Source organism: Schistocerca americana, chromosome 2 (assembly GCF_021461395.2).
Source record: "Schistocerca americana isolate TAMUIC-IGC-003095 chromosome 2, iqSchAmer2.1, whole genome shotgun sequence".
NCBI classification, from domain to species: Eukaryota; Metazoa; Arthropoda; class Insecta; order Orthoptera; family Acrididae; genus Schistocerca; species Schistocerca americana.
The window spans coordinates 712,797,376-712,822,595 of NC_060120.1; the positions used below are offsets into that span (position 1 = coordinate 712,797,376).

The 25,220-nt window shown below is 41.1% G+C and overlaps 1 protein-coding gene and 1 non-coding gene across 4 annotated transcripts in view; both read left to right on the plus strand.

Moving 5' to 3' along the window:
- The window catches only part of LOC124595664 (transcription factor A, mitochondrial), a 102,139-nt gene that overhangs the window by 25,630 nt on the left and 51,289 nt on the right, over nucleotides 1-25,220 (plus strand). For all 3 annotated transcript variants that reach the window (XM_047134509.1, XM_047134508.1, XM_047134510.1), the window contains exons 3-4: nucleotides 945-1,150; nucleotides 15,427-15,522. In XM_047134509.1, coding sequence (XP_046990465.1) covers nucleotides 945-1,150; nucleotides 15,427-15,522 — 302 coding nt within the window. The remainder of the gene's footprint in view (nucleotides 1-944; nucleotides 1,151-15,426; nucleotides 15,523-25,220) is intronic.
- Nucleotides 16,219-16,292, plus strand: Trnat-ugu. Its single transcript has one exon. It is a non-coding gene; the product is annotated as a tRNA-Thr (tRNA).

The following is a 25,220-nucleotide window of genomic DNA, read 5'->3' on the forward strand; positions in this document are numbered from 1 at the left end:
TTATATTACCACACTCAACTATTTCTTGTCCCACCTCACTTGTTCTGGGGGAGTCTTACTGGGGTAGTGTTAAATGTAGGCATGTTGTTCATACTTGATGCAAAGTATGCATATGTTGTGAAAATAATTGGATATTTCTGTAGTATATGTATAGAAGTACATGAAGTTATTGATTCATTGTTTTGCGTGCCACTCATTGAAGGAAAACGTTTCTTTAGCACACAGTGTGGTTTATCACAAGGCAAATTATCCAAGGATACAGTAGTCTATAAATAAAAGCATCGCAGGGATATACTTCAGCATCACACGTGAGCATACTGTCGATAAACAGACAAAAATTGGTTTTATTTTACTTTTGTTTAACAATACATTATTGCCACATGTGAAGAAAGATAACATACAGTAACATAGTTTACATTCAGTGTTCGAGTCCATTTACAAAGGCAAAATATAAAATTGTCATATAATTCATTGTATGGCCTTAAGTATCTTAAATGTAAATTCATGATGGAAATAGAAGACTTCAAGGTGGTGGTACTGGCTGGCAGGAAGAAATTTTTCTGACATTTGTTGTGATATTATTCTCAGGCAATACTTTATGTATGTTAAATATCCCACGATGCACAGTGGTTTGAATCCTAAATTAAATCGCAGGTTTGCTGTTAACTAGCTGAGTTGTTTCATTAAGAGGTGTGAGAAAGGTAAAAGCATTGTAACAGTTAGACCAGCTTCATCTCTGAATTCCTAGATACCACTGACCACTTACTTTGGGCTCAGTAGGCACTTATAGCTCTTTAATGCCCAGTTGAAATTTTTGAAGGACTCTGAAATGTACATAGGAATAATTTTGTACGCTAATTAGTGCTTGCTGCATACATTCACATGAGTGAAAATAATCGTGATTGGTAGGATGTTGTTTACAACCACATATTTTTTAAATTTAGATATAGTGAAGATGGTTGCTGCGGAATGGGAAAAAGCCGATCAAGGTGTGCGTGACTCCTTGCAACGCAAATTCCATGAAGAGATGATGGAGTATGCAGAAGAGTATACACACTACCAGAATAAACTGACAGATAAGCAGCGGCAAGCTCTCCGTGAAGCTAAAGACCAGAAAGTGAGAGAGAAGAGAAAGAAACTTATTCAGAAGGTAGCTTTCTGATTGTCACACTGTTTTTACACTGTCATTATGTGGATCATGTGTGAATTTGTTAAGATAACATACAGCAAATATTTATATGGTATTATAAGCATAGTGTTAGATTATTAACATTTGCTTTTTATTAAGCTTGCTGTCACTTGTGTGGCTAATTATTTCTGCTTTTATTAATTTTCCAGTAGGTAAATTTCTGTCCCTCCTTTCATTCTTCATCTGAACTTCAAACTCAGACGAAAATAGATAAATTTCAACTATAAAAGGAACAATTAGAAGATTTGCATATTGCAAGAAAAAGAGATATGGATAAGTAGTCATGAAAGTGTGCTAAATAGCTGTGCATACTGAAGTGATTGGTTGTACTATGGTAAATTAGAGTACACAAAAAATCTGACAAAGCCTTATTTTTGCTCAGCCCAAAGTTTTTTCTGTAAACAAATGAAAGTGGGATGGATTGAGTTATTGGAAGGATAAGTTATTCAGAAAGCTTATGTGGCAGAAAGAAAAGGAGCAGTGCCATCCAACAAATTGTTGTCTTCCTGATATCCAGTAAAATGACATTGACAGGAAGATATACAGCTAGTTACAGAACATAAAAATGATAAAAAAGCAGTTGAAAGAAAGGAGTGGAAATGTGAGAAGTTAAGAGGTGTAAGGACGATTGATAAATGGGAAGGTTGAAACGGAGGTAGGATGTAGCTGAAATTTTACTTAGACCAAGGGATTAAAGATACATTGTGAAAAAAGAGAAAAGCAACCTGCAGTTGATGAGATTAAGACCAGAAAGATGAAGAAAGTCACATATCCAGTAATGAGCAATCTGTGATGTGAAGATCAGATGCACTGAGGGTGTATCAGTAAGCCTAAGCTCTGGAAGAAGTGAGTATGTTCCTACTGTTGTATGTCATAGTATGATCACCTTAGCTGCACCATACACTGATGAGACAAACATTATGACTACCGCCTACCGTGAAATCAACTGCTATCTTGTGAGGCTGCAGGCAAGTGATGCAGAAAAAGCAAGTAAGCTATATAAGCTATATGTGGGGAAGCATTCTAGCTACAATACAGGCCACAAACTGGGAAATCCACTGGTATAATTGCCCTTGATAGAGGGCATATTGTTGTAGTTCACCGCCTGGAAATGAGCGCCTCCGAAAAAGTGAAGCTATATGCTTGTTTCTGTCATGAGCATCTATAGAAAGTTGTTGAAGAACGGGGTACCATGAGTAAGCAACAATGTGTAGATGTCTACACCTCCACATACAGTTCAGTTCACCATAGCAGATAACCCCTACATATTCTCTTGTTGATCTAATGAGTGCAGTGAGCATGGGATGATCGAGATTGGACCATGGAGAAATGAAAAGTGACACCTGGTCAGATGAGTCATTTTTCTTGATACACCAAGTCAGTGGTCCATATATACTGTCATTGAGGTGAATGACTGCTCGAAAAATCCACTATGCCATGGGACCTGTGGTAATTATCAAAGTTACCTTACAGCTGTGGCCTATTGAACATTGTTGTGGAACACTTGAATCCCTTCGAGAGCGATGTCTTCCTCGACAGCAGCAACAGTAAGATAACTGTCGATGCCACAAGCCCAGAATCATGTAACATTGGTTTGAGGAGCATGCTAGTGAACTCAACATTGATTCCTTTGCCTCCGAATTTCACCTGATCTGATCCGGTGGAACACATGTGGGACACTATCAGCCATCAAGTTTCTTACCTCCAAACCACCAGCCTGTAATTTTCAGGAACTGGGTGACCTTGATATAGACATCTGATGCTAGATACTACATTGTGCTAATGACTTGTCGAATCCATGTTATATAGAAGCAATGCTGTACTGCATTCTAAATATGGACCTACACACTATTAAGCAGGCAGTTGTAATGTTTTGATGTATCAGTGTATCTACAGTACAGGCCATGTGTCTGTGCCTCTGTAAAGTGATTTTTGTTTATCCTACCAACGTTGAGTGTTGTTTGTGCACAAGTTGATATATTATTTGAATTAGTGCTTTTTTCTAGATTTACTCAACTAAATTTCAAGTGATTTTTTACAATTTTTCTGAATTGTTTTTGCAACATTTATCATTTTTGTTTTGACAAATACTCCCTCTAAGAGATTAGTCCGGTTATTGGTATAAAACATCACCCATTTCTTTTGGTTTTGTATTTTCCTAATTGCTTGTTTTGACAAAGTGCTACGCAGTCAATCATTAACTAAATAGGGAGACACTTTTGTTCTGTATTTTTATGTAAGTGAAGTGAAAATGCTACAAAACAAGAAGAAACAAGGTTCAAATGGCTCTGAGCACTATGGGACTCAACATCTTAGGTCATAAGTCCCCTAGAACTTAGAACTACTTAAACCTAACTAACCTAAGGACATCACACACACCCATGCCCGATGCAGGATTCGAACCTGCAACCGTAGCAGTCCCGCGGTTCCGGACTGCAGCACCAGAACCGCACGGCCACCGCGGCTGGCAAGAAACAAGGAAGAAAACAATTGTGGAGATACAACTAAAACAGGAACATTCCCAGGTGTAAGTAAATGATCTTGACGAAACTTGCTGGGGATCAAGAGGTGTCCAAATAATACAGTTTAAATTCTAAGGGGTAAAAAACACCCCAAAAGGTAATTTGGCATATTAGGTTTAGGGGGAATATCTTTGAAACCATGATGTGTAAAAATGTTTTTCATAGAAAAGTTGAAATGTAATTAACATTCTTGAAAACTGTATAATCAACTTTTATAATTACTTAAAATTTTGCAAACTAACCCGCTATCATTTATTATAAAAAATTTAAACTTTAGTTACAACATAATTTAAAGAAGCTTTCACGCCACCTCAGTTCATGTGTAATGAAACTGGTTTCTGAAATCCTTTTTTGGAAAATAAGTTGTACACCCTGTGGTATCATAGTATTTTCACATACGTAATTAAAATATTTAAACATTCATTATTATTCAGATTATTTGTTTTACTTACTTTTTAATTTTTTAAATTGTTATTTTATGTTTTAAATTCATGTTTTTTGTATTTTAGTTTATCATTTCACGTGAGTATTTTGTTAACAGAAACTAATAACCAACTCATTCTTCTTACACAAAATCATTAAAATAATGTTTATCTCTAAAGTAATGTTTAAAACTTAAGAAAATCTGCGATGGGATGTAACAATATTATGAAAAGGAAGGTTGCTACTCGCCATACAGCGGAGATGCTGAGTTGCAGATAGACATAACAAAAAGACTCTCACAAATAAAGTTTCGGCCATTAAGACCTTTGTCAACAATAGAGGACACACACACACACACACACACACACACACACACACACACACACAAAAATTCATTTGTCTGAGACTGCAGTCGTGTTTGAGAGTTGCATTTGTGTGTGTTTGTGTGTGTGTGTGTGTGTGTGTGTGTGTGTGTGTGTGTGTGTCATTAATTGTTGACAAAGGTGTTAATGGCCTAAAGCTTTATTTGTGACAGTCTTTTTGTTGTGCCTATCTGCGACTCAGCATCTCCACTATATATTGAGTTGCAACTTTCTTTTCATAATATTGTTTAAAACATAACATTTTTTACACCATGCAGATGAAAAGAACAAATTTCTGTCACATAATAAACATGGCGGATGACACAGTATAAAACTAAATCCAGCAGGATTCTCAAATTGTGGTGAACGATCCTCCAAGTATCCTGATTTGCTTCAGGTATATTTTGGTACATTGGAAAATGTTGTTGAAAAGAATTGATTATGTTCTAGTGACTGCAGCATGATTCTATTGCTTCTCAAATGGAAACTGATATCATAACCATTGAGAACTAGATCCGAAAATCTGCTAACAAAATTCTTCCAGCATTGAAAGCCATATACATCAAAAACTGTACCTATTCCATTGAGCCTTTTGGGATCACCAGATTAAAAAGTTCTATGTCTTCAGGTATGATGCTCTAAATGTGTTTTCCTCGTGACATCTCCTGCCCCCTCCCCTCTTTCATGGTTTTAAAAGAAAGCAATGGAGAGTTTGGTCTGAAGATTCAAGAATATCTCTCTCTCTCTCTCTCTCTCTCTCTCTCTCTCTCTCACACACACACACACACACACACACACACACACACACACACACACATACCCCTCATCTCCAATGCAGGAAAAAATCTGTGCCTTGGTTAGATTTTTGTGGTGATCATTGTGAAAGAACAGTTTTGAGCATCATAACTGAGGCTAAGGAACTTCTTAGTCTGGTGATCCCAAAGGGCTTGATAGGATAGGTACAGCCATTGCATGTATATGGCTTTCAATATTAGAAGAAATTTATGAGAAGAATTTTCAGATCTAGGTATGCTGAGTGATCTTGAAGTCAGTTTGCAGTTCAGAAACAATATAATCAAGCTCTAGTCACTAGTACATAATCAATTCTCTTTGCCAAGGTTATCCACTGTATTTGAAATGTTCCTGGTACAAATCGCTATATTTAGAGATTACCCTGCCACAGCTTGAGAGTCCTGCCGAATTTCATATGCCATGCATATTATGTGAAGAAATACTGTTCATTTTGTGTGCATGGCGTAAAAAAAATTGTTTTAAGTATTTTGTTGAGGATAATCATTATTGTAATGATTATGCAGCATAATAATGAGTCAGTTATTATTTTTCGTTTAACAAAAGACTTGTGAAATGATAAAAAAAAAACAATAAAAAATGTGAAACTTCCTGGCAGATTAAAACTGTTTGACCGACCGAGACTCGAACTCGGGACCTTTGCCTTTCGCGGGCAAGTGCTCTACCATCTGAGCTACCGAAGCACGACTCACGCCCGGTACTCACAGCCTTACTTCTGCCAGTATCTCGTCTCCTACCTTACAAACTTTACAGAAGCTCTCCTGTGAACCTTGCAGAAGTAGCACTCCTGAAAGAAAGGATATTGCGGAGACATGGGTTAGCCACAGCCTGGGGCATGTTTCCAGAATGAGATTTTCACTCTGCAGCGGAGTGTGCGCTGATATGAAACTTCCTGGCAGATTAAAACTGTGTGCCCGACCGAGACTCAAACTCGGGACCTTTGCCTTTCGCGGGCAAGTGCTCTACCATCTGAGCTACCGAAGCACGACTCACACCCGGTACTCACAGCCTTACTTCTGCCAGTATCTCGTCTCCTACCTTCCAAACTTTACAGAAGCTCTCCTGTGAACCTTGCAGAACTAGCACTCCTGAAAGAAAGGATATTGCGGAGACATGGCTTAGCCACAGCCTGGGGGATGTTTCCAGAATGAGATTTTCACTCTGTAGCGGAGTGTGCGCTGATATGAAACTTCCTGGCAGATTAAAACAGGAAGTTTCATATCAGCGCACACTCCGCTGCAGAGTGAAAATCTCATTCTGGGAACAAAAAATGTGAATTTCAAATGTAAAATAATTTAAAATATAAAACAAAAATAATTAAAAGTGCTCAGTCGCAGGAAGGCACAACAAAAAGACTGTCACAAATAAAGCTTTCGGGCAGTAAGGCCTTCACCAAAATCAGATCACACGCATGTGCACGCACGCGCACACACACACACACACACACACACAAAACTACAGTCTCAGGCAACTGTAGCCACACTGCGAGCAGCAGCATCTATGCATGATCAGCTGCTGCTCGCATTGTGGCTACAGCTGCCTAAGACTGCAGTCGCATGTGTGAGTTGCGCTTTTGTGTGTGTGTGTGTGTGTGTGTGTGTGTGTGTGTGTGTGTGTGGTTATCACAATAATAGTAAAATTGGGCAAAAACAAGAAGTATGGATTGCATTATTTTGACCCTTCTACATACCCAACTTTCATCAAGATTGTTTATTTACACCTGGGAATGTTCCCCTTGCAAGTAACTGATCTTTTCTGTATAGATGTGCAATATGATTTTTCTGTCATTTCTTTGTCATTATCACCAGCACCAGTACCTCCTCCTCCTCCTCCTCCTCCTCCTCCTCCTCCTCCTTTCTATGCTGTTACAACCTTGCATGGGATAGTAGTGTACACTGTCTGGAGGAGTGTGTAGGGACTAAGACTGCCAACAGGTACAGCGTCAGGAGGCTGTGGGGGCAGGGAGGTGGGGAAAAAGGAGAGGAGCAGGGAAAAAGAGGCAGATGCCTTGGCAGAGGGCTGCAAATAAGCAGGGCAGGTGATGAGAATGGGGAGGAGGTGATAGGCTAGAGAGGGTAGAAACAGTCTTTCCGTCACACACCCTGTTTAAGCCCTTTGCCAGTGTCTCCGCCTGTCTTTTCCTGCTCCTCTCCTTTTTTGCTCCTTTTGTCTGCACCTCCCTGCCCCACAACCTCCTAATGCTGCACCTGTTGGCAGTATAGTCCATGCACACTGAAGGCTTTGGCCGAAAGCTATATGTGAGTGTATTTTAATTGTACCTGTCTGCAGCTTGATGTGTCTTCATTACAGTATAAAGCAATCTGTCTTTTCCTATGTTGTGGATATTCCTACCTAGAGTTTCCATTGCGTGATTTCTCAGAGATTTTATATGTTCTTCCACACTCTCTATCCACAGCTTTCTTGGCTGTCCTCGCTCTCTCCTTCCAGTTGACCTCCATTCAAGAATGTATTTAATTGTTCATCCAGTGTCTGTCCTAAAGGCATGTCCAAACCGGGCTATTCTCCTACTTTTTATTGATCGTAACAGTGTCAGCTCCTTGTGTGAGGCAATCCAGTTCAGTGTTCATTCTAGATCTCCAGAAACGATTGTTATCCTGATCTTCCCCATAGATCTTGAGCAGAACCTTGCATTGAAATATCCTGAGCTGCTGCTCGTAAGCACTCATTAGTGTTGTTTCATATTTACTGTAGGTTACATCTGGCCTGATTATGACTTTATAAATTTGAAGTTTCATTTGCCTATTTAATAACCTAGAGGTTAACAATTTCTTAAATGTGTGGAAGCATCTAATACTACTTAGGACGTGCTCTTTTATTTCATTTGACATGGAATTTGTCCTGTTAATATTAGATCCCAGATATTTAAAGTTTTGCACATGTTCAAAATTGAAACCAACTGCTGATGGTTTATCCTTCTTGTGAAATTCGTGTATTTAGTCTTCTTTTCATTAATAGCAAGGCCTCTATGTAGTGTCGCTTCATTCATCTCACCTTTTGTTCCCTCAAGTAAAACTCTTCTTCTGCTAATAATTGCTGCATTATCAGCATAAGCACATATCTAGGTTGAATTTGTACCTGTGTAACCAGATATTTGAAGCTTTTGAATGGCTGCTTCAAGAGTCAAATTAAAGAAAAACATTGTAGAGAGGGCATCCCCTTGTATGACTCATTTATGAATACTAAACCATTTACTGGGTTTTCCATCCACTCGCTATGCCACCTTGGAACCAGCTTGGATAAATGAAGCATACTTAGAAGGTATACCAAGCAGGAGCTAATCATTTAGCATTTCTGTCCTGTCAAGACTATCAAAGGCCTACTTGAAGTTACATAGAGGTTATGAAGCTCAGTACTGTACTCATATGTCTTTTCATGTATTTGCCTCTGCACAGATCCTGATCTATTGTTGATATATTGGACTGAAGTACCCACTGATATTCTCCCAGAATCTCTTCTGCCTTTGGAACCAGCCTGTTGTGGATTATTCTGGAGAGAGTCTTGTAGGTTACATTCAGATGGATAAGTCCTTAGTAATTTGAACGAGAAGTCTTGTTTCCTTTTTATGGACTGTTTGGATTGCCCCCCAAAGGTCCACTCTTTTGGGATTCTTTCCCAATTCCATATTGTTTTAACTGTGAAGTACATGAGACTGGTCCAAAGTAACCCAAATTCATGAAACAATCAACCAGGACAGAAAAGAGACTCCCATGAATCCCCACGTAACAAGATACAATACGCTGATGTGAATGGCACATTGGAAAGGCATGCAAGAGGGCACTAGCTAGCACTGCTCCACTCATATGCATGTGTGTGTTGCCAGTAGACAGTGTGGCGGACGCGTTGCTGTGTGTATGCTTCCCACAGGTGGCCCGTGCTGATGCAGTTGATGGCTGATGCAAACGTGCATGTGCGGTGACACCACACTCGGTGAGCACAAACTAGTCACAGGATATAACACATCTCTCCCTCGTGTGAAATGGACCCCCAGGCAACGGAGGAGATGCCGGTGGGATGCTGTGCTGGGTGAGCACTGGAGCATAGGGCCGGAACGCGCGGGGGCACATGCTCGCTCAAGGGCAGTGGATCTGCATGGCGCCAGAGGACAGCACTGTAGAGGAGGGTGCCATTTCCATTTCAACATAGTCATCATCAGACAGGTCCCATTGTGTGATGGCAGGGCCACACCTACCAGCTATGATGGATGATGTGATGATGGAGAGGTGTCCGGTGGAGGTGTTCTGAATTGAACAGCAGGCTGTAGCTATGGACCCGAGACCAGAGATGGAACAGCACTCAGCACTGGGAAGCTGGAACCCCAGGACACCACACGTGGAGGCGGCAGCCGATGGGATGGGCGCACCTCCACAGCAGGCGACAATGGGCTTCTGGTAGAGGGCAATGGGGCGGGCTGCTTCAATGGTTGCCACACCTGCAAACCGGTAGCTTCCAGTGGCGAGCAGTGGAACAACTGATCAGGGTGGCACGCCATCAGCCCGTCCACTGTATGGACATACAGATGGCATCCCCTGCACCAGACAACTATAGTCGGTATCCACTTGGGCCTGCGACCAAACCCTCGTGAGCCCGGTGCGAAGCGGCTGGATGAACCTGATTTTATCAGGTGCAACGCAAGCTGTAGAAGGTGGAGGAGCATGCATGGCTGCCGGCTATGAAGCAACTCAGCTGGGCTCCACTCTACCATAGGTATGAAGTGATAGGTGCTCAGAAAATGGAGAAGGGCGTCATACAGTGAAAAATCCACAACCAACTTTTTCATTTGGGACTTGAACATAAGCACTAGTAATTCTGCCTCACCATTTGATTGAGGATGGAATGGTGGAGCCATAATGTGATGAATGCCATTATGGGAATAAAATAGTTAAATGGTGTGAGAAACGAACTGGGGCCCATTGTTGGAAACTGAAGCACAAGGCGCAACCCCTCAATAGCAAAGAAACCCTTAAAAGTTTATGAATTGTGACCTCAGCCAATGTCGAGATACACTGGAGAATGTAAAGAAACTGGGAAAATGCGTCCCAAACCAATAGGAATTAAAGAAGGAATCTGCAAAGTTGACATGAATGCGTTCCCATGGCTGATGGGGAGCAGGTTAGGTGGACAGACGGCATGGGAGCTACTTGTTGTCAGGCACACTGCTCGCAAGCTATGACAGAATGGACAATGTTTCCATCAATCTCTGGCCAAAAAGCACGTCTCCTAGCTGATGGTTTAGGGCGCGGAACACCCCAATGGCCCTGGTGGAGAAGGTGTAATATCTCACACTGTAATGTGGCAGGAATGACTACTCTGGGAGTGAGGTCTTCCATGGACAACAGCAAAACTCCATCAAAAACACAGAGGTGATACTGTAAGGAAAAATAATTGTGCAGAGGGTCTGAAGCCTGATCTGGCGGTTTTATCTGGCCAGCCAGGCTGACAACCAGGCAGGCGGTAATGGCAGGTGCTGTGTACAATCTTGTAATTGAGAAAACCTTGACTATGGTTTGCTTTTCAGTGTCAAGATGGAAGCAAAGCGATTGTTCATGATCGAATTTGGGATCGGGAACCACAACTAGACAGGATAAGGTGTTTGCATTAGCATTGTTAGATGTGGGTTGAAAATGAATTTTGTAATTGGGTAGAAAATGGATTTCATAATTGTAGTGAGACTAGAACAGCACCTAGCATTGGAGGCGATGTGCTGCCTCACCCAGCAAGGAAGTCTGAGGATTAAACGAGGAAAGGTTTGTGGTAAGTAATAAGGTGACTCTTGGAGCCATACAGAAAAAAGTGAAATTTCTTGAGAGCATAGATGATGGCAAGAGCCTCTTTTTCTCAACCTGAGAGTAACAGTGCTGGGGCGGAGTGAGAGATTTAGAGACAAAAGCTGTTCAGTGTCATTGGCGTACTGGTGCTTGAGTACCATGCCGTGGCCGTACTGTGAGGTGTCAATCGCTGGAACTATGTTCTGGTGTGGAGAGAACATAGCCAAACAAAGGGGCCATGAGTAGTTTGGATTTCAACATTTGAAAAGCACTTTCACAATCCAGGCTCCAGCAAAAAAGTACATTCTTGCATAACAAGGCATGCAGCAGGTCGGCCGAGGTCACTGCCCCCGGCAGGAATTTATAGCTATCTTCCCTAGGAAGGCCTAAAGCTCCTTCATGGATGTGGGGTGAGCCATAGACCTTACAGCAGTGGGTGAACCCCATCCCTTGAGACCCTGAATCCCAAATAAACAATAGAAGGCTGAAGAAACCGAGATTTTGCGAGGTTACTCAGTAAGCCTGCGGACTGTATGACAGAAAACAAAGTGCACTAGTTACGCAAGTGTTCAGCCGTAGAGGAGCCCATGATAACAGTATCATCCAGGTAATTAATGCAACCTGGGGCAGGCATAGTGAATTACTCTAAAATCATTGGAAAATAGCAGGGGCACTAGCCACACCAAAACGAAGGCACTACTATTGGTAGAGAGCAAAAGCAGTATTCAAAGCCAGAACATGCTGAGACTCGTCACCCACTGGAACCTGCAGATATACTTCAGACAAATCAATTTTAGAATAGTAATGGCCACGCGATAATTTCGCCAACAGTTGCTCTGGTGTGGCAGAGGATACGTATCCACGCTCGACTACACATTAACAGTAATACTGAAGTCACCACGGAAGCGAAGTTTTCTGGACAGTTTACAGACTACAGCCAGCAGAGATGACCATTCACTAGCCACATCTAGTGGCTCCACCCTTGAGATTAGAGTCTGTCCAATTCTGCTTCCACTTGATCTTTCAGGGCAACAGGAATAGAACGCGTATGGCAAAAATGAGGCAGAGCCGCGGTTTTCAAAATAATATGAGCACAAAAATTTGTAACACACTCTATACCGTCCAGAAACACGTGTGAAAACTCCTCACACAGTGTTTCCTACTTAGAAAATAGTATCTGATTGGATACAAGGTGAGCTTCATCAGTGATAGAAAATCCAAATGCCTGAAATGAATCCAGGTTGAACTAGTTCTCAGTACTGGCATCGGCAACCAACAGAAAGATAATGGACCAAACCAATGACTTGTAGGAGGCAGATGCCATAAATTGTCCCAACCGTGCAATGTCCTGTTTGTTATAGCTGGCCAACTTCCGTGTGACCTATATCGACAGCAGTGAGCCTAAACTCGCGTAGGTTTTAGAATTAAATAACGTCACTGCAGCACCTGTGTTGACCTGTAACTGGATGACTTGGTGAAATAACTCGGTAAACAACTTGGAGAAGTCACAAGTATTGAAGTCGCACAGTATACGTCCATGTTTGTATACTGAGCAACCTTCGGTGAGCGACACATGGAGGCGATGTGGCCTTTCTTCCGGCAAATATTACAAGTAGACCAAGCACTTAAGGCACACTTAATTTTATGTTGAACAAAACAGAAAGGACAAGATGGAAACATAGAACGCTGATGCTAGTGCTGTGGTGATTGCGGCTGCTTTGTGCGGACCTCGGTCAGCTTGTCACTGGGTCCGCATGTTTACTGCCACCATTGCCACTTCCTCCTGCAAGCTATCTGTTGTTCTAATGGACACATCATGTGACATTAGTGCCTCATCATCCCACTCTTAAAGTTGGTCACCTGCTGCCCGAGAAACTTCTAACGATTGTGCTGTTTGCAGAACTTCAGCCACTTCCTTGTCCGCAGCTAAGCAGGTAATTGTGTCACTCACTGTACAGTCTGCATAAAAGGCATTATGGGCATCAGTAATGAAGTGACCCTTACAGCTAAGGCCATGTTTGGCTGTCCGGGCCTTGTACGATTGGTTTGGTTTCTTTGGCATTGGTAGAATTCAACTTTGCCGCTACGATGAGCACTCATTTGCGATAGTAGTTTGACAATAAACTACACGTGATCAAAAGGAAGTGTTGCGAGTTCTTGTTAGTGGGCAAGTTGATGCAGTAAGTGATACACCTTAGGTGGAATCCATGAGAGGAAGAACGCTTTGCACAGATTTGAATCTGTCACACTGAAAGCCAAAAAGTGGTGTCTGAGTCTCTTGTCATAAGCATCCCAGTTCTCGGCTGAATCACCATACAGAGGGAATGCGGGTGGATGGACCAGTGGAATGGTACCCTGTCTGTTAATGGAAGCTGACAAGGTGGTCACAGCCGAAGTAAACTGTCCAATCGAGGCTTGTAGCGTGGTTTTCACAATGAATAAACGTAATGAAAATGCACATAAAGATTGTACACACAGAAACAATTCCTAACTTGTCGCCAGTTGTGTTGTAACTACACAGTACGTGAGACTGGTCCAAAGTAATCCAAATATGGCTTAATTCGTGAAGCACTCAATTATGATGGAAAACAGATTACTGTGAATCCCCACGTAACAAGACACAGTACACCAATGTGAATGGCACTCTGGAAAGGTGCACAAGAGGACCAGTTAGCGCTGCTGTGCACATATGTATGTGTGAGTTACCGGTAAATGGTGCGGTGGAGGTCTCGCCACGTGCACGCCTCCCACAGGCGGCCTCCAGTGGCCCGCCCTCACTGATACAATTGGTGGCCAATTCACACACACACGTGCAGTGACATTGTACTCAGCACACAAGCACTAGTTGCGGGATATAACCAATATCAACTTGATAAGTTTGTAGATCTGCTTGTGGAGACCAGTTCCCCCATTTTTCAACAGTTTCGTTGTTATTCCGTCAGTTCATGGCATTTTGTAGTTTTTTTTAGACAGGTCACTACCTTCTGTACCACATCTAATGAGGGGGTCTTTCGTCTGTGGCTCTGCATTGCAGTGGAGTGGCTTGCACTCTCCTGATAGGATTGCCCTCCAGAATTCCATTGAAATGTTCTCTCCTTGTAGCCAGAACATCTTGTTTATTTCTTTGCAAATTTCCCTCTTTGTCCTTATATGCTGTTATTTTTTGTCTATATTCTTGAGTTCCTTCTTTAATTTTCTTAATAGTGCTCTTACATCTCCTCTATCTTGCTCTTTATGGCTTCCGTTTTTTTCTTTCTCCTATACACTCTGGCTGCCTCATTCTCTTTTCATTAGAGAATACGTGATTTGATCTTGTATATTACTGTAAGCATTTCAGTCTTGTCTCCTTTTTCTGTTTCACTGCCTGTCTCCATTCATCATCATACCAGTCTTCATTACTAAGTCTTCATGTTTACCCCAGTACTTTGTGTGCTGCTGTCAGAATGGCATTTTTAGTAGAGCTCGATTCTTCGTCTATATGGTCTTTGCTGTCTTCAAGGGTTTTTATAAGGTAGTTGATGATATTGGTGAGAGTACCATATCTTATGGGGTATTAAAGAAGCTTTTAGGATGTGGTAGATGGAATAGGTATGCAAGTTGTTATGGTTTGGCTGGCTGTATTGAGTGGAAGTGACAGGTTCTTCAGTATTGCTAATTCTGCTGGGATTAAGATGTAAGTAATGTAGATAGCTCCCTTAGATGGCACTGTGAATTGAAGTTTCTCATAATGAGAAATGAGAAGGGATGATATGTATGTGCTTCAAAAAAAATTTAATAGCCATTATTATGTTCAAAACCTGTAGAAATGCCAAGTTCCACAAGGTGCATTTTAGCTGTGTCTATTTTTATTTGTGACAAACCTGTTTGTAATTTTAATTTTGACGAACATGTGTTGAATGTGTAATATCTCTCCACTAAAATGTTAACGTGGCCTGAGTGATTAACACAATGTACAGCCAAGAAAGTTTTTAAAGATCTGAAGATGACAATCTTAACTGTTGAAATTGGTCAAAAAAATCAGTTTTGAACCCGATTTTGGCTATAAAAATTTTCTTTGAAGTGCCGTGAATGTTGCTGTAGTTATTGGAGACCAATTGTCTCAGTTTCAAAGTTTTTTTACAGACTTTCTCAGTGTAACAATACAATTTTTCTGAAACTGGCAATTTCACTGAAATGTGGTGTAATATCTTCATCAGTTGGCTGTAAAAAATAACTTAGACATATTTTTAAATTTTAATTGCTATATTATACTGTTTATACCTCAGAACAAGTCTGTATTGTAAATGTCAAATAATGTAAAATTGTAATAGTTCTTCCTTTGTAACAATTTTTAGAAAATGCAAGAAATGGGTAAACCAAAAAGGCCCATGACTGGATTTGTCAGATTTATGTATGAACAGAAGGACAAACGGGGGAGCTTGCCATTCAGGGTAAGTGCTTTGTAATTGATTTTCTTTACAATCATTCGTGTGAAGAAATGTTGGAGTTATGACACTGTAAAGATTAAGCCAAGATGTCTTTGAAGTTCATAGATGGGAACACAATAGTGCATGGAAAGGCTCAGATATTGTTTTAAGAGCTTTGAACTTTTTAGATTTTAAAATGAAATCCAGACTATTAGCTGCTTACAGGTGTTGATTAATATCAATGGGGACAGTTGAAAATGTGTGCCCCAACCGGGACTCGAACCCGGGATCTCCCGCTTTTGTGACAGATGCTCTATCTGACTGAGCCATCGAGGACACAGAGGATAGTGTGATTGCAGGGACTTATCTCTGGCATGCTCCCAGTGAGACCCTCATTTCCAACTTACTGTCCACACACTACATTTGTAGTGCCCCTGTCCACTGTACTCATTACTCACAGCAGTCAATCTACCGATTCCTGTAAGAGTTTGAGCAATGTGAGTGCATTCACACTGAAGAAGATCATTGGCTGGTAAACCTTATCTGTATGAAGATGGTATCTGCTCAAACTCTAATGAGTATTGTTAGATTGACTGTATCGAGTAATGAGTATAGTGGGCAGGGGCACTACAAATCTAGTGTATGGACAGAAAGTTGGAAATGTGGGTCTCACGGGTAGCGTGCCAGAGATATGTCCCTGCAGTTGCACTAACCTCTGTGTCCTTGATGGCTCAGTTGGACAGAGCGTCTGCCATGTAAGCAGGAGATCCTGGGTTCGAGTCCCAGTTGGGGCACACATTTTCAACTGTTCCCGTTGATGTTTATCAACACCTGTAAGCAGCTAATGGTCTGGGTTTCATTGTAATTTCATTCTTTGAGAGCTGCAAGATCACCAATGATATCTGTTATTTCAGACATGTCTGAAAGACAGTGAAACATAAAACTAACAGTATGAAATACAAAAGCTGTGGAAACACACACCAGAATCACAAAGAGAAAATGAATTCGCACAGTCCAGAGCAAACAAAATTCTTTGGTTTTGGAGTTGAAATGTGCGAAGAATGCGACGAAGGGACTACATAAGTAAAGGTGGTAGAAAGTATTTTAAAAATAGGCAACCTGTAGGTCATGATATGGTTCATTGTAAAGAGCATATTATTTTGGAACAATATTTAGACTGCCAGTTATTGGAACCTTAGTCTCCCTTCTCCAAGTAGTTCATTAATTTATCCTTTTCTATAGATTGCATCAAGAAGGAGAAGCTTCAGGATCTAGACTGAGTTGAAGGATACGTTAAGAAAACAGGGCATCAGTAAGAAATGTAGGCTGTCAATCTGTTGACAATTAACTATCACTATACTGCATGTTGCTATTTGTGCTTACACCAGCCAAAAATTACCTGTTACATTTTCATAGGAAAGCTACTACTTTGATAAAAGGTCCTGTTTGTCTCCTAACAGTAACTCAATATATATATATATATATATATATATATATTTCAAACAAAATAGTTTTCAACACCTGCAACAACAGAGGCCTATTTGCAATACACTGCTACTTGCCATGCAGCGTAATAATGAACATTGCTACTTACTGTACAGCTAGCAGGAATTTACAATCCTTGAAGCTAAATAATCAGGTAATTTGTGCAAGGAATGGTCATTGAGGCATGTTTTTAATTGTGTTTTAAACTCGTAAGGATTAACAATTCCTTTCATTATGTTGAATTGGAGATGTTTGAATACATTTCCACTAGACAAATTAAGTCCATTCTGAACCCTAGACAAGAAGCCAAAGTCTAAATGAAAATTATTTTTGTGTATTGTATTCTAGCAGTGTAGAGCACAGTTCAACAGTAATTTTATTTATTGTCAACAATAAAATCCATTAAGGCATAAATGTAATTCAGAGTGAGAGATAGAAATTCAAGAACTTTTAAATATTCCTCTACAATATGTGTGGTTATCTACTTTACACATTGTTCTAGAACATAATTCCATTGCAACATTAGAGAGTGAAAATATGCAATATAAGGCAACACCCTTGTCCACATGTTAACATAATACTTAATTGAGCTTTTTCATTAATTTATTTTTGTCATTAATGCCATTATAACTTGTTAGCCATCTGGACACCAAGGAATTTTATGCACTGTGTGTACATAGTTTGTGACTTTTAATATCTACTGCTGATACTAGCTGTGTGACTTTGTTTATTGTTGGATAAAGCACAGAAAACTAATGTTGACACCAAGAAGCTGACAGCTGAGCAGAGCACATCTACTTGCAGTTGTAAAGGTAGCTGGAAATCTACACAGAAAGTTGAAAAACTGAGATTTCCTACACTCAAATTAGTGGTTGCAGCTGAACTTTGTCAGCAAGAATAAAAAAAGCCCCACAGCAGACAGGAGAAGAGAACATGAAACATATTTTTGTTAAAACAGCTGTCCCCCAAAACCAAAGAAACCAATGTGGGGATGAAAAACAACAGGCCAAATGTTCCAGTCCGAAGCCATCGCATCATGCAGCTGCTGATGGCATAGACATTGACATCTATCTGCAGGAAACAGGGAGTCCCTCAAGTAACCATCCCCCCCCCCCCCCCCACCACCACCACCACCACCACCACAGAAGTTAACAGGGCAAAAGTGAAAAGAACCTCACAGTTAAGATGGCTTCCACACTTCAGTGGAATTTGAATGGGTTCAGGATACATGTGGAGGAACAATGTCTATTAGCTCAGGGTAGACTACTGCTTCTCATTCTTCAGGAGACACATTTTAAATTCTCTGACAGACCTGAGTTACATGGCTACACTCTACAAAAAGAACGAGCTTGGGGGAGACAAAGCTAAAGAAAGAGTGGCTATTTTTGTAAACAACACCACCACTCTCCATCCTCTCCCCCACAACCAGCCTTCAAGCAGTCACTGTAACAGTGCATGTATGTCTGATTGACAATCTGTTCACTTCACTTGTCCCCACATGTGCTGCTAGAAGGGGGTGGGGAGAAGGCTTGTAACACTTGAGACGTAATTGCTGGTTCATGTATTTTTATGGTCATTATTAGTATTTTTTCATTTTGTTCCATTTAGTTTGATTAACTATATCATTTAAATATGAAGTTCATCAAATATATGCTAATTAACACATATATACTTGTTATTTATTATGAAACATCCAGGTAGCAATATTTCTAACTACATATCACACACTATTCATTGCAAATACACATTCTTAATTGGATGCTGATCTTTTATAAAATATCAGTGTTAAAACCACTCTTTAAAAATTATATTTTTCTCTACACTTCATGGAAATGCTTATAGAACATGCATGCCACATGGCCCATGGAAAAATTAAACTAGATTTAGCTATGTAATGATGCTCGGAAAAATTCAAAATTGATTTTCTTGAGGATTTGTGAGTTGCATCAAATTGCTTTAGGGGATTGATATTTGCGTTGTGAACTTCATGTACCAAGTAGTAAAAATTCAAACAATCTGATTGTCATGTGGTCTCCTTCTAAGATGGGTGTAACTAAAACAATAGCAAAAATAATGGGTACTACTTTATGAGGTTAATTTTTAAGGTATTCTGGGATTACCAAAGTCTGTGAAAATGTTTTGAGAAAGTGAAATTTTCTAATTTGAGCAATTAACAAGTTATAAAGATATTTTAATATAAGCAGGAATTTTTTGAATCAAAAAGTTTTGGGCTGCAAAACCATGGCACTGAATTTGAATTCTCAAAATAATCACAATTTAAAATTTGAAATTTGAGGACATGAAAGTTTTGAATATGAATAACTTTTGAAATATGAATTTTTTGGAAAAAAAACTAAAAGATCTCTTGAAAAGTGTGGAATGAGGGCTTTCAAATAAAGTATGCTGAAGAGTCAAAGAAACTGGTACAACTGCCTAATATTGTGTAGGATCCCTGCGAGCACACAGAAGTGCTGCAGCGCAAAGTGGCATGGACTCGACTAATGTCTGAAATAGTGCTGGAGAGAGTTGACACCACGAATCCCACAGGGCTCTCCTTAAATCCGTAAGAGTACGAGGGGGTAGAGATCACTTCTGAACAGCATGTTGCAAGGCATCCCAGAAATGCTCAGTAATAATCATGTGGCCAACAGAAGTGTTTAAACTCGGAAGAATGTCCCTCAAGCCGCTCTGTAGCAATTCTGGACGTGTCAGGTGTCGCATTGTCCTGCTAGAATTGCTCAAGTCTGTTGGAATGCACAATGGACATAAATGGATGTAGGTGATCAGACAGGATGCTTACATATATGTCACCTGTCGGTCATATCTAGATGTATCAGGGGTCCCATATCACTCCAACTCCACGTGCCCCACACCATTACAGAGCCTCCACCAGCTTCAAAGGTCCCCAGCTGACATGCAGGGTCCATGGATTCATGAGGTTGTCTCCATACCCATACCCATACACGTCCATACATTTGATACAATTTGAATGAGACTCGCCCGACCAGGCGACATGTTTCCAGTCACCAACAGTCCAATGTCGGTGCTGACGGGCCCAAGCAAGGTGTAAGGCTTTGTGTCGTGCAGTCATCACGGGTACACGAGGTGCACGAGTGGGCCTTCAGCTCTGAAAGCCCATATCGACGATGCTTTGTTGAGTGGTTCGCATGCCGACACTTGATGGCACAGCATTGAAATCTGCAGTAATTTGCGGAAGGTTTGCGCTTCTGTCACATTGCATAATTCTCTTCAGTCATCTTTGGTCTCATTCTTGCAGGTTCTTTTTCCGGCCACACTGATGTCGGAGATTTGATTTTTTTCCGGATTTCTGATATATACGGTACACTCGTCAAATGGTTGTACGGGAAAATCTCCATTTCATCACTACCTTGGAGATGATGTGTCCCATCACTTGTGTGCAGACTATAACACCCCATTCAAACTCACTTAAATCTTGATAACTTGCCATCGTAGCAGCTGTAACCGACCTGCCAACTGCACCAGGCAGTTGTTGGAGAATTAAGGTGATGTGTTGATTTTGTATGGGAGGTGTGTTTGTAGACTAGATTTAGAGGGTAATGCCTGTCTTTGAAGGCCTTTATATAGGCGTTGCTGACTGCAGCACTGTTTTCTGCCTGTTTACATATCTCTGTATTTCAATAAGCATGCCTGTACCAGTTTCTTTGGTGCTTCTGTGTGTATTAATTTAGGAATAAACATCTATTTGTTCATAGGACCTGGTTCGCATGTATAATCAATTACTAATAACTCTTTAAACAAAATATTTTCGTGAGAACCAAATGTATTATCACCATTAGTCTGGAAACCTAGCCTATTAATAATAAATTTTAATGAAATATAGCATGAATAAGAATTAGCTATTTTTTATAACAGTTGTAAGTGATCAAATAAAAAAATTGGCATCAGGAGTGGTATAAGACCAAGTAGGTTTGTTGTACCATGCTCTGTTACAAACAAGTGACATAAGGATGGATCAGAATAGTATTTCTGTGGGGTAGGTATGATTCCTCATTTCTAGGCACAATGGCACACAGATGAAGCCTTGGTGAAAGGCATGGTTAGTTGTTTCAGTTCTGGATGATGCTAGGTGATATGGAAGCTGTTCATTTGAAGGTGTTTCATGAGGGTAGTTGGAGAATTAAGGTGATGTGTTGATTTTGTATGGGAGGTGTGTTTGTAGACTAGATTTAGAGGGTAATGACTGTCTGTGAAGGCTTTTATATAAACTTAAGCATACTGGGCAAGGCTCATCACTGCAGATGTGCCATTGTTCTGTGGCTGCACTCTGCGGTAGAGATTTCTTAGTATGGAAAAATGGAGGCACTGTTGGTGGTTAGAGAGCTTGATCTGGACAGCAATTTTGATGTAGTTGTGGGAGCGAGGGCACTAAATGTCCAGGATGATAGCATACTGTGTTGAGGAGGACCAATCGAAGCAAGTAGGAAAAGAAGGTGTTGAGGCTGTAGAGGAATGAAAGCCAGATCAGAAGATATTACTGACATATCTGAACTAGGCAGGGTTTTTAGGATGTTGAGTGACTGGGAATGTTTCCTTTAGATAACCCATAAACAGGATGTTGTAGGAAGTTGTATGTGGGTGCCCATGGTTGTGGTCATGGGTTTCTTTCTATAGCTCTCCAGTGAAGGAGAAGAAGTTATGAGTAAGGGTGTAGTTGGCCGGGCGTTTAAAGAATGAGGTTGTGGGTTTGGAGCCTGTAAAACATAGTGAGGTAGTGTTTGACAAAGGCAGGGTTATGGGTATGGTGGATGTTCAGGGAAATGTTCAACAGTGACTAGCAGGGATCCAGATGGTTGAAGGGATGAGGATGACTGAGAGGCAACAAAGGAAGTTGTTTGTATCCTTGATATGGGAAGGCATGCTGTAGACAATGGTTTAGAGGTGTTAGTCTGCAAGAGATAAGATTCTCATAATGTTGTGTGTGTTCTTGGAGTGTTTTTTTTTTATATAATACATGTTTATTCTATGAGAGCTTTTAAAATAAGTCTGGAAGACTTTACAGTACTGGTGGTAATGGAATTTCTACTGTTGTGGTGAACAATCTGTAATGTAGTCGTCAGTTAGAAATGTCCTTATTGGCCGAGACTAATGGGGCAAAGCAAGTGGAACTTCTTAGGAAGTCAGGAAAATTGAGTAACTGTGGCTTAATTGTTGCATTGTATAACTCCCTCAATTCAAGCAAGAGTGTGGTCACACGCTGTGAAATTATGGTCATAGTCATCTCAGAACTTAAACAAGAATTGGTATCACAGGGTATAGTGGATGTGCAAAACAAGAATTGGTATTGCAGTGTATAGTAGATGTGCACTGGAGGACAGAAAGGAATAATTGAATAATTGAATTGAAGCTTTTTCACCATCAATTCTCCAAAACTGTCTGAATACATTGTGGCACGTTTCATCTGACTTACATACCTGAACCTATGTTGTGCTACAATTCCAGTGTTTTGGCCATACACACTGAGTTAGAGAAGTGAAGCAACCTGTGTGAGGTGTGGAAAGGCAGCCCATGAATCCTGTACTGCCTGCCCATCTCCTGTCTGGAGCCAAGACTGTGCTGTTTTTGCTGAGGAATGCAAAATTCAGGAAATACAAGTCACCAAGTGGATTACCTACGCAGAAGCCAAAAAGGAATATCAAGTGTAAAAAATCCCCTCTTTTTGCTGGTTCATATGCTTCCATGGTGCGGAAACATGTTCCCAAGGTGAACACTTCAATGAAGACAATTCCATTGCACCACTAGCATGTGTACTTGCACCTGTACATACCAAACAAAGTGAGTAAAGACATAGCGATCTAGGCTCCTTCGACAGATGAGACCAGGAATGTTTTTGAAGTGAGTATTGAGAAGGCATTCCAAAAGCAGAATGCATGCCAAAATCCACTTTCCATCAACCTCGAAGCGAAAGGGAACAGGGAAACTGTTACAACATTTGAATCAAAGGCTGTCCCAGGTGCCATCAGACATCATTCTGATATGTCTGACTGATGAGGAAGGCATCATGGATTTCAATGCTTTGGCACTGGGCATAGGCAAACCCTCCACTCCCCCTCACTCCACAAGTGCCTCACCAGCCCAGTGCAGGGATAGGATAAATCTAAACCACACAACTGAAATGGCTCCCATGCTATCGTGGAATACGAATGTATAGAGGACTCATCTGGAGGAACTGAGACTCCTCATACAGCACAGATCTTTTTGTCTCTGTCTCCAAAAGTCATTTTAAACAGATTGATGCACATGTACTTGGAGGCTATCACCTCTACACAAAAGATAATCTTATTGGTGACAGGGTGAAAGGTGGGGTAGCAGTGTCAGTCGAGGATATATTCCACTCTTCACCTGTGCCCTTAACCATAGTGCTACAAGTGATTGCTGTTCTGATAGTGGCGCATGTTGTGTGGCCCACGGTGTGCTCTGTGTATCTACCGTCCCACGAGTCCGTTGACAGTGAGGTTCTCGCATATCTTCTCGATGAACTAAGTCATCCCTTTCTACTTTTAGAAGACACACACTGCTCTATGGGGAACTAACACCTCTTTCCCCAAAGGTCAGATACTTGAGGATCTGACACAAATGACAGACTTTTGATGAACAAGGGTCAAGCTATGCATTTTAGCACAGTTCCAAATTTGTCTATGACCAGAAACCTCTCCTCCTGCATGTATGACCAGAAACCTCTCCTCCTGCATGCCTGCCCTTGCAGACACTGCTCACTGGGAAGTGGACGATGACCTCCTTGGTAGTGACCACTACCATATGTGGATCCATCTGTCCGATGGTGCAGATCCCTAGAGGAAGCTGGTGAGATGGCCATTCAGAGAGGCTAACTGGATGCTTTAAAGGGCAGTTAGCTGTTTTAGAGCAGTGTGACAACATCCAGGACTGGGTTGATCACATTACTGCTGTGATTCTCAAAACGGCTGGTGCATCCATCCTGACATCAATGAGAACGTCTAGGAGAAAGCCTGTGCCTTGGTGGAATGCAGAGCATCGTTCTGCAATCCGGAACAGGAGGGTGGCTGTGCAGAGATTCAATCTGTGCCCTACAGATACAAATCTTGCAACATTTTGAATGGTGCAGGCAAAGGTGAGGAGAATAATTCCAGATAGTTAAGCATTGGTGTGGTAAGCATTCATGATCCATAGATCCACATCAGCACCTAAGATGTGGGAAGCCATCAGGAGGATCTCAAGATGAAACTCATGACTGGCAGTAGCAGCTGTATGAGAGCTGGGCTATCTCCTAAGATTGCTGAGAGACGCTCAGGTAATGGATCAATTCTATAAAACCGTTATGGCAGATTCTAGCCTGGGTCCAGCTCCGCTTCATTATCAGGAGAGACAGGAAAGGATTGGTTTTGATTTCCATCCCTCCAACATTGAGGAATACAACCAGCCTTTCTCTCTGTGGGAGTTAGATTTCGCATTGTGAGTAACTTGTGATACTACACCCTGTCATGATCTGATAACATACAGCATGTAGAACTAGTTAGACACATGGTCAAAGTAGGTCCACCTTCAGCTCTTTAATAAAATTGGAGCTCTTTAATGAAATTTGGAGGACAGGAGACTTTCCCAGCTCATGGAAAGAATCAGTTTTAATCCTGATTTTAAAACTAACAGAGGATTGGGCCAACACTGGTAGTTATCGTAGCATTAGTCTGAAAAGCTGCACAGGAAAGCACACTGAAGTGTATGCTCAACCAGCACCTATCGTGGTTTCTCAAATCCAGCTCCGTGCTATGTCACTCCTGTTGCGGGTTTAGGAGGTATCACTCCACACTTGGTAAACTACGTCAACTTGAAGCAGCAATTCAGCAAGCTTTCCTCCGTAGGCAACACATTATCAGTATCTTCTTTGATTTGGAAAAGGCCTACAGTACTACCTGGGGGTATTATATTTTGCTGCAGCTCTATCAGTGGAGCTCCATGGCTGCCTACCCACTTTCATATAGTGCTTCCTCTCAGACATGTATTTTCGATACAGTGTTGGGAATGACCTGTCAAGTGATCATCATTTGAGGTAGGAGAATGGTGTCCCTCAACAGAGTGTTTTAGGTGTCATGACATTAGCCATTGCAATCAACAGTATTATGTCCACAGTACAGCGTCCTATGCTGTGTTACTTGTTTGTGAACAACTTCTCAATCTTCTGTGCATCCTTCAACTTTGCAAGAGCTACTCACCAGTTGAAG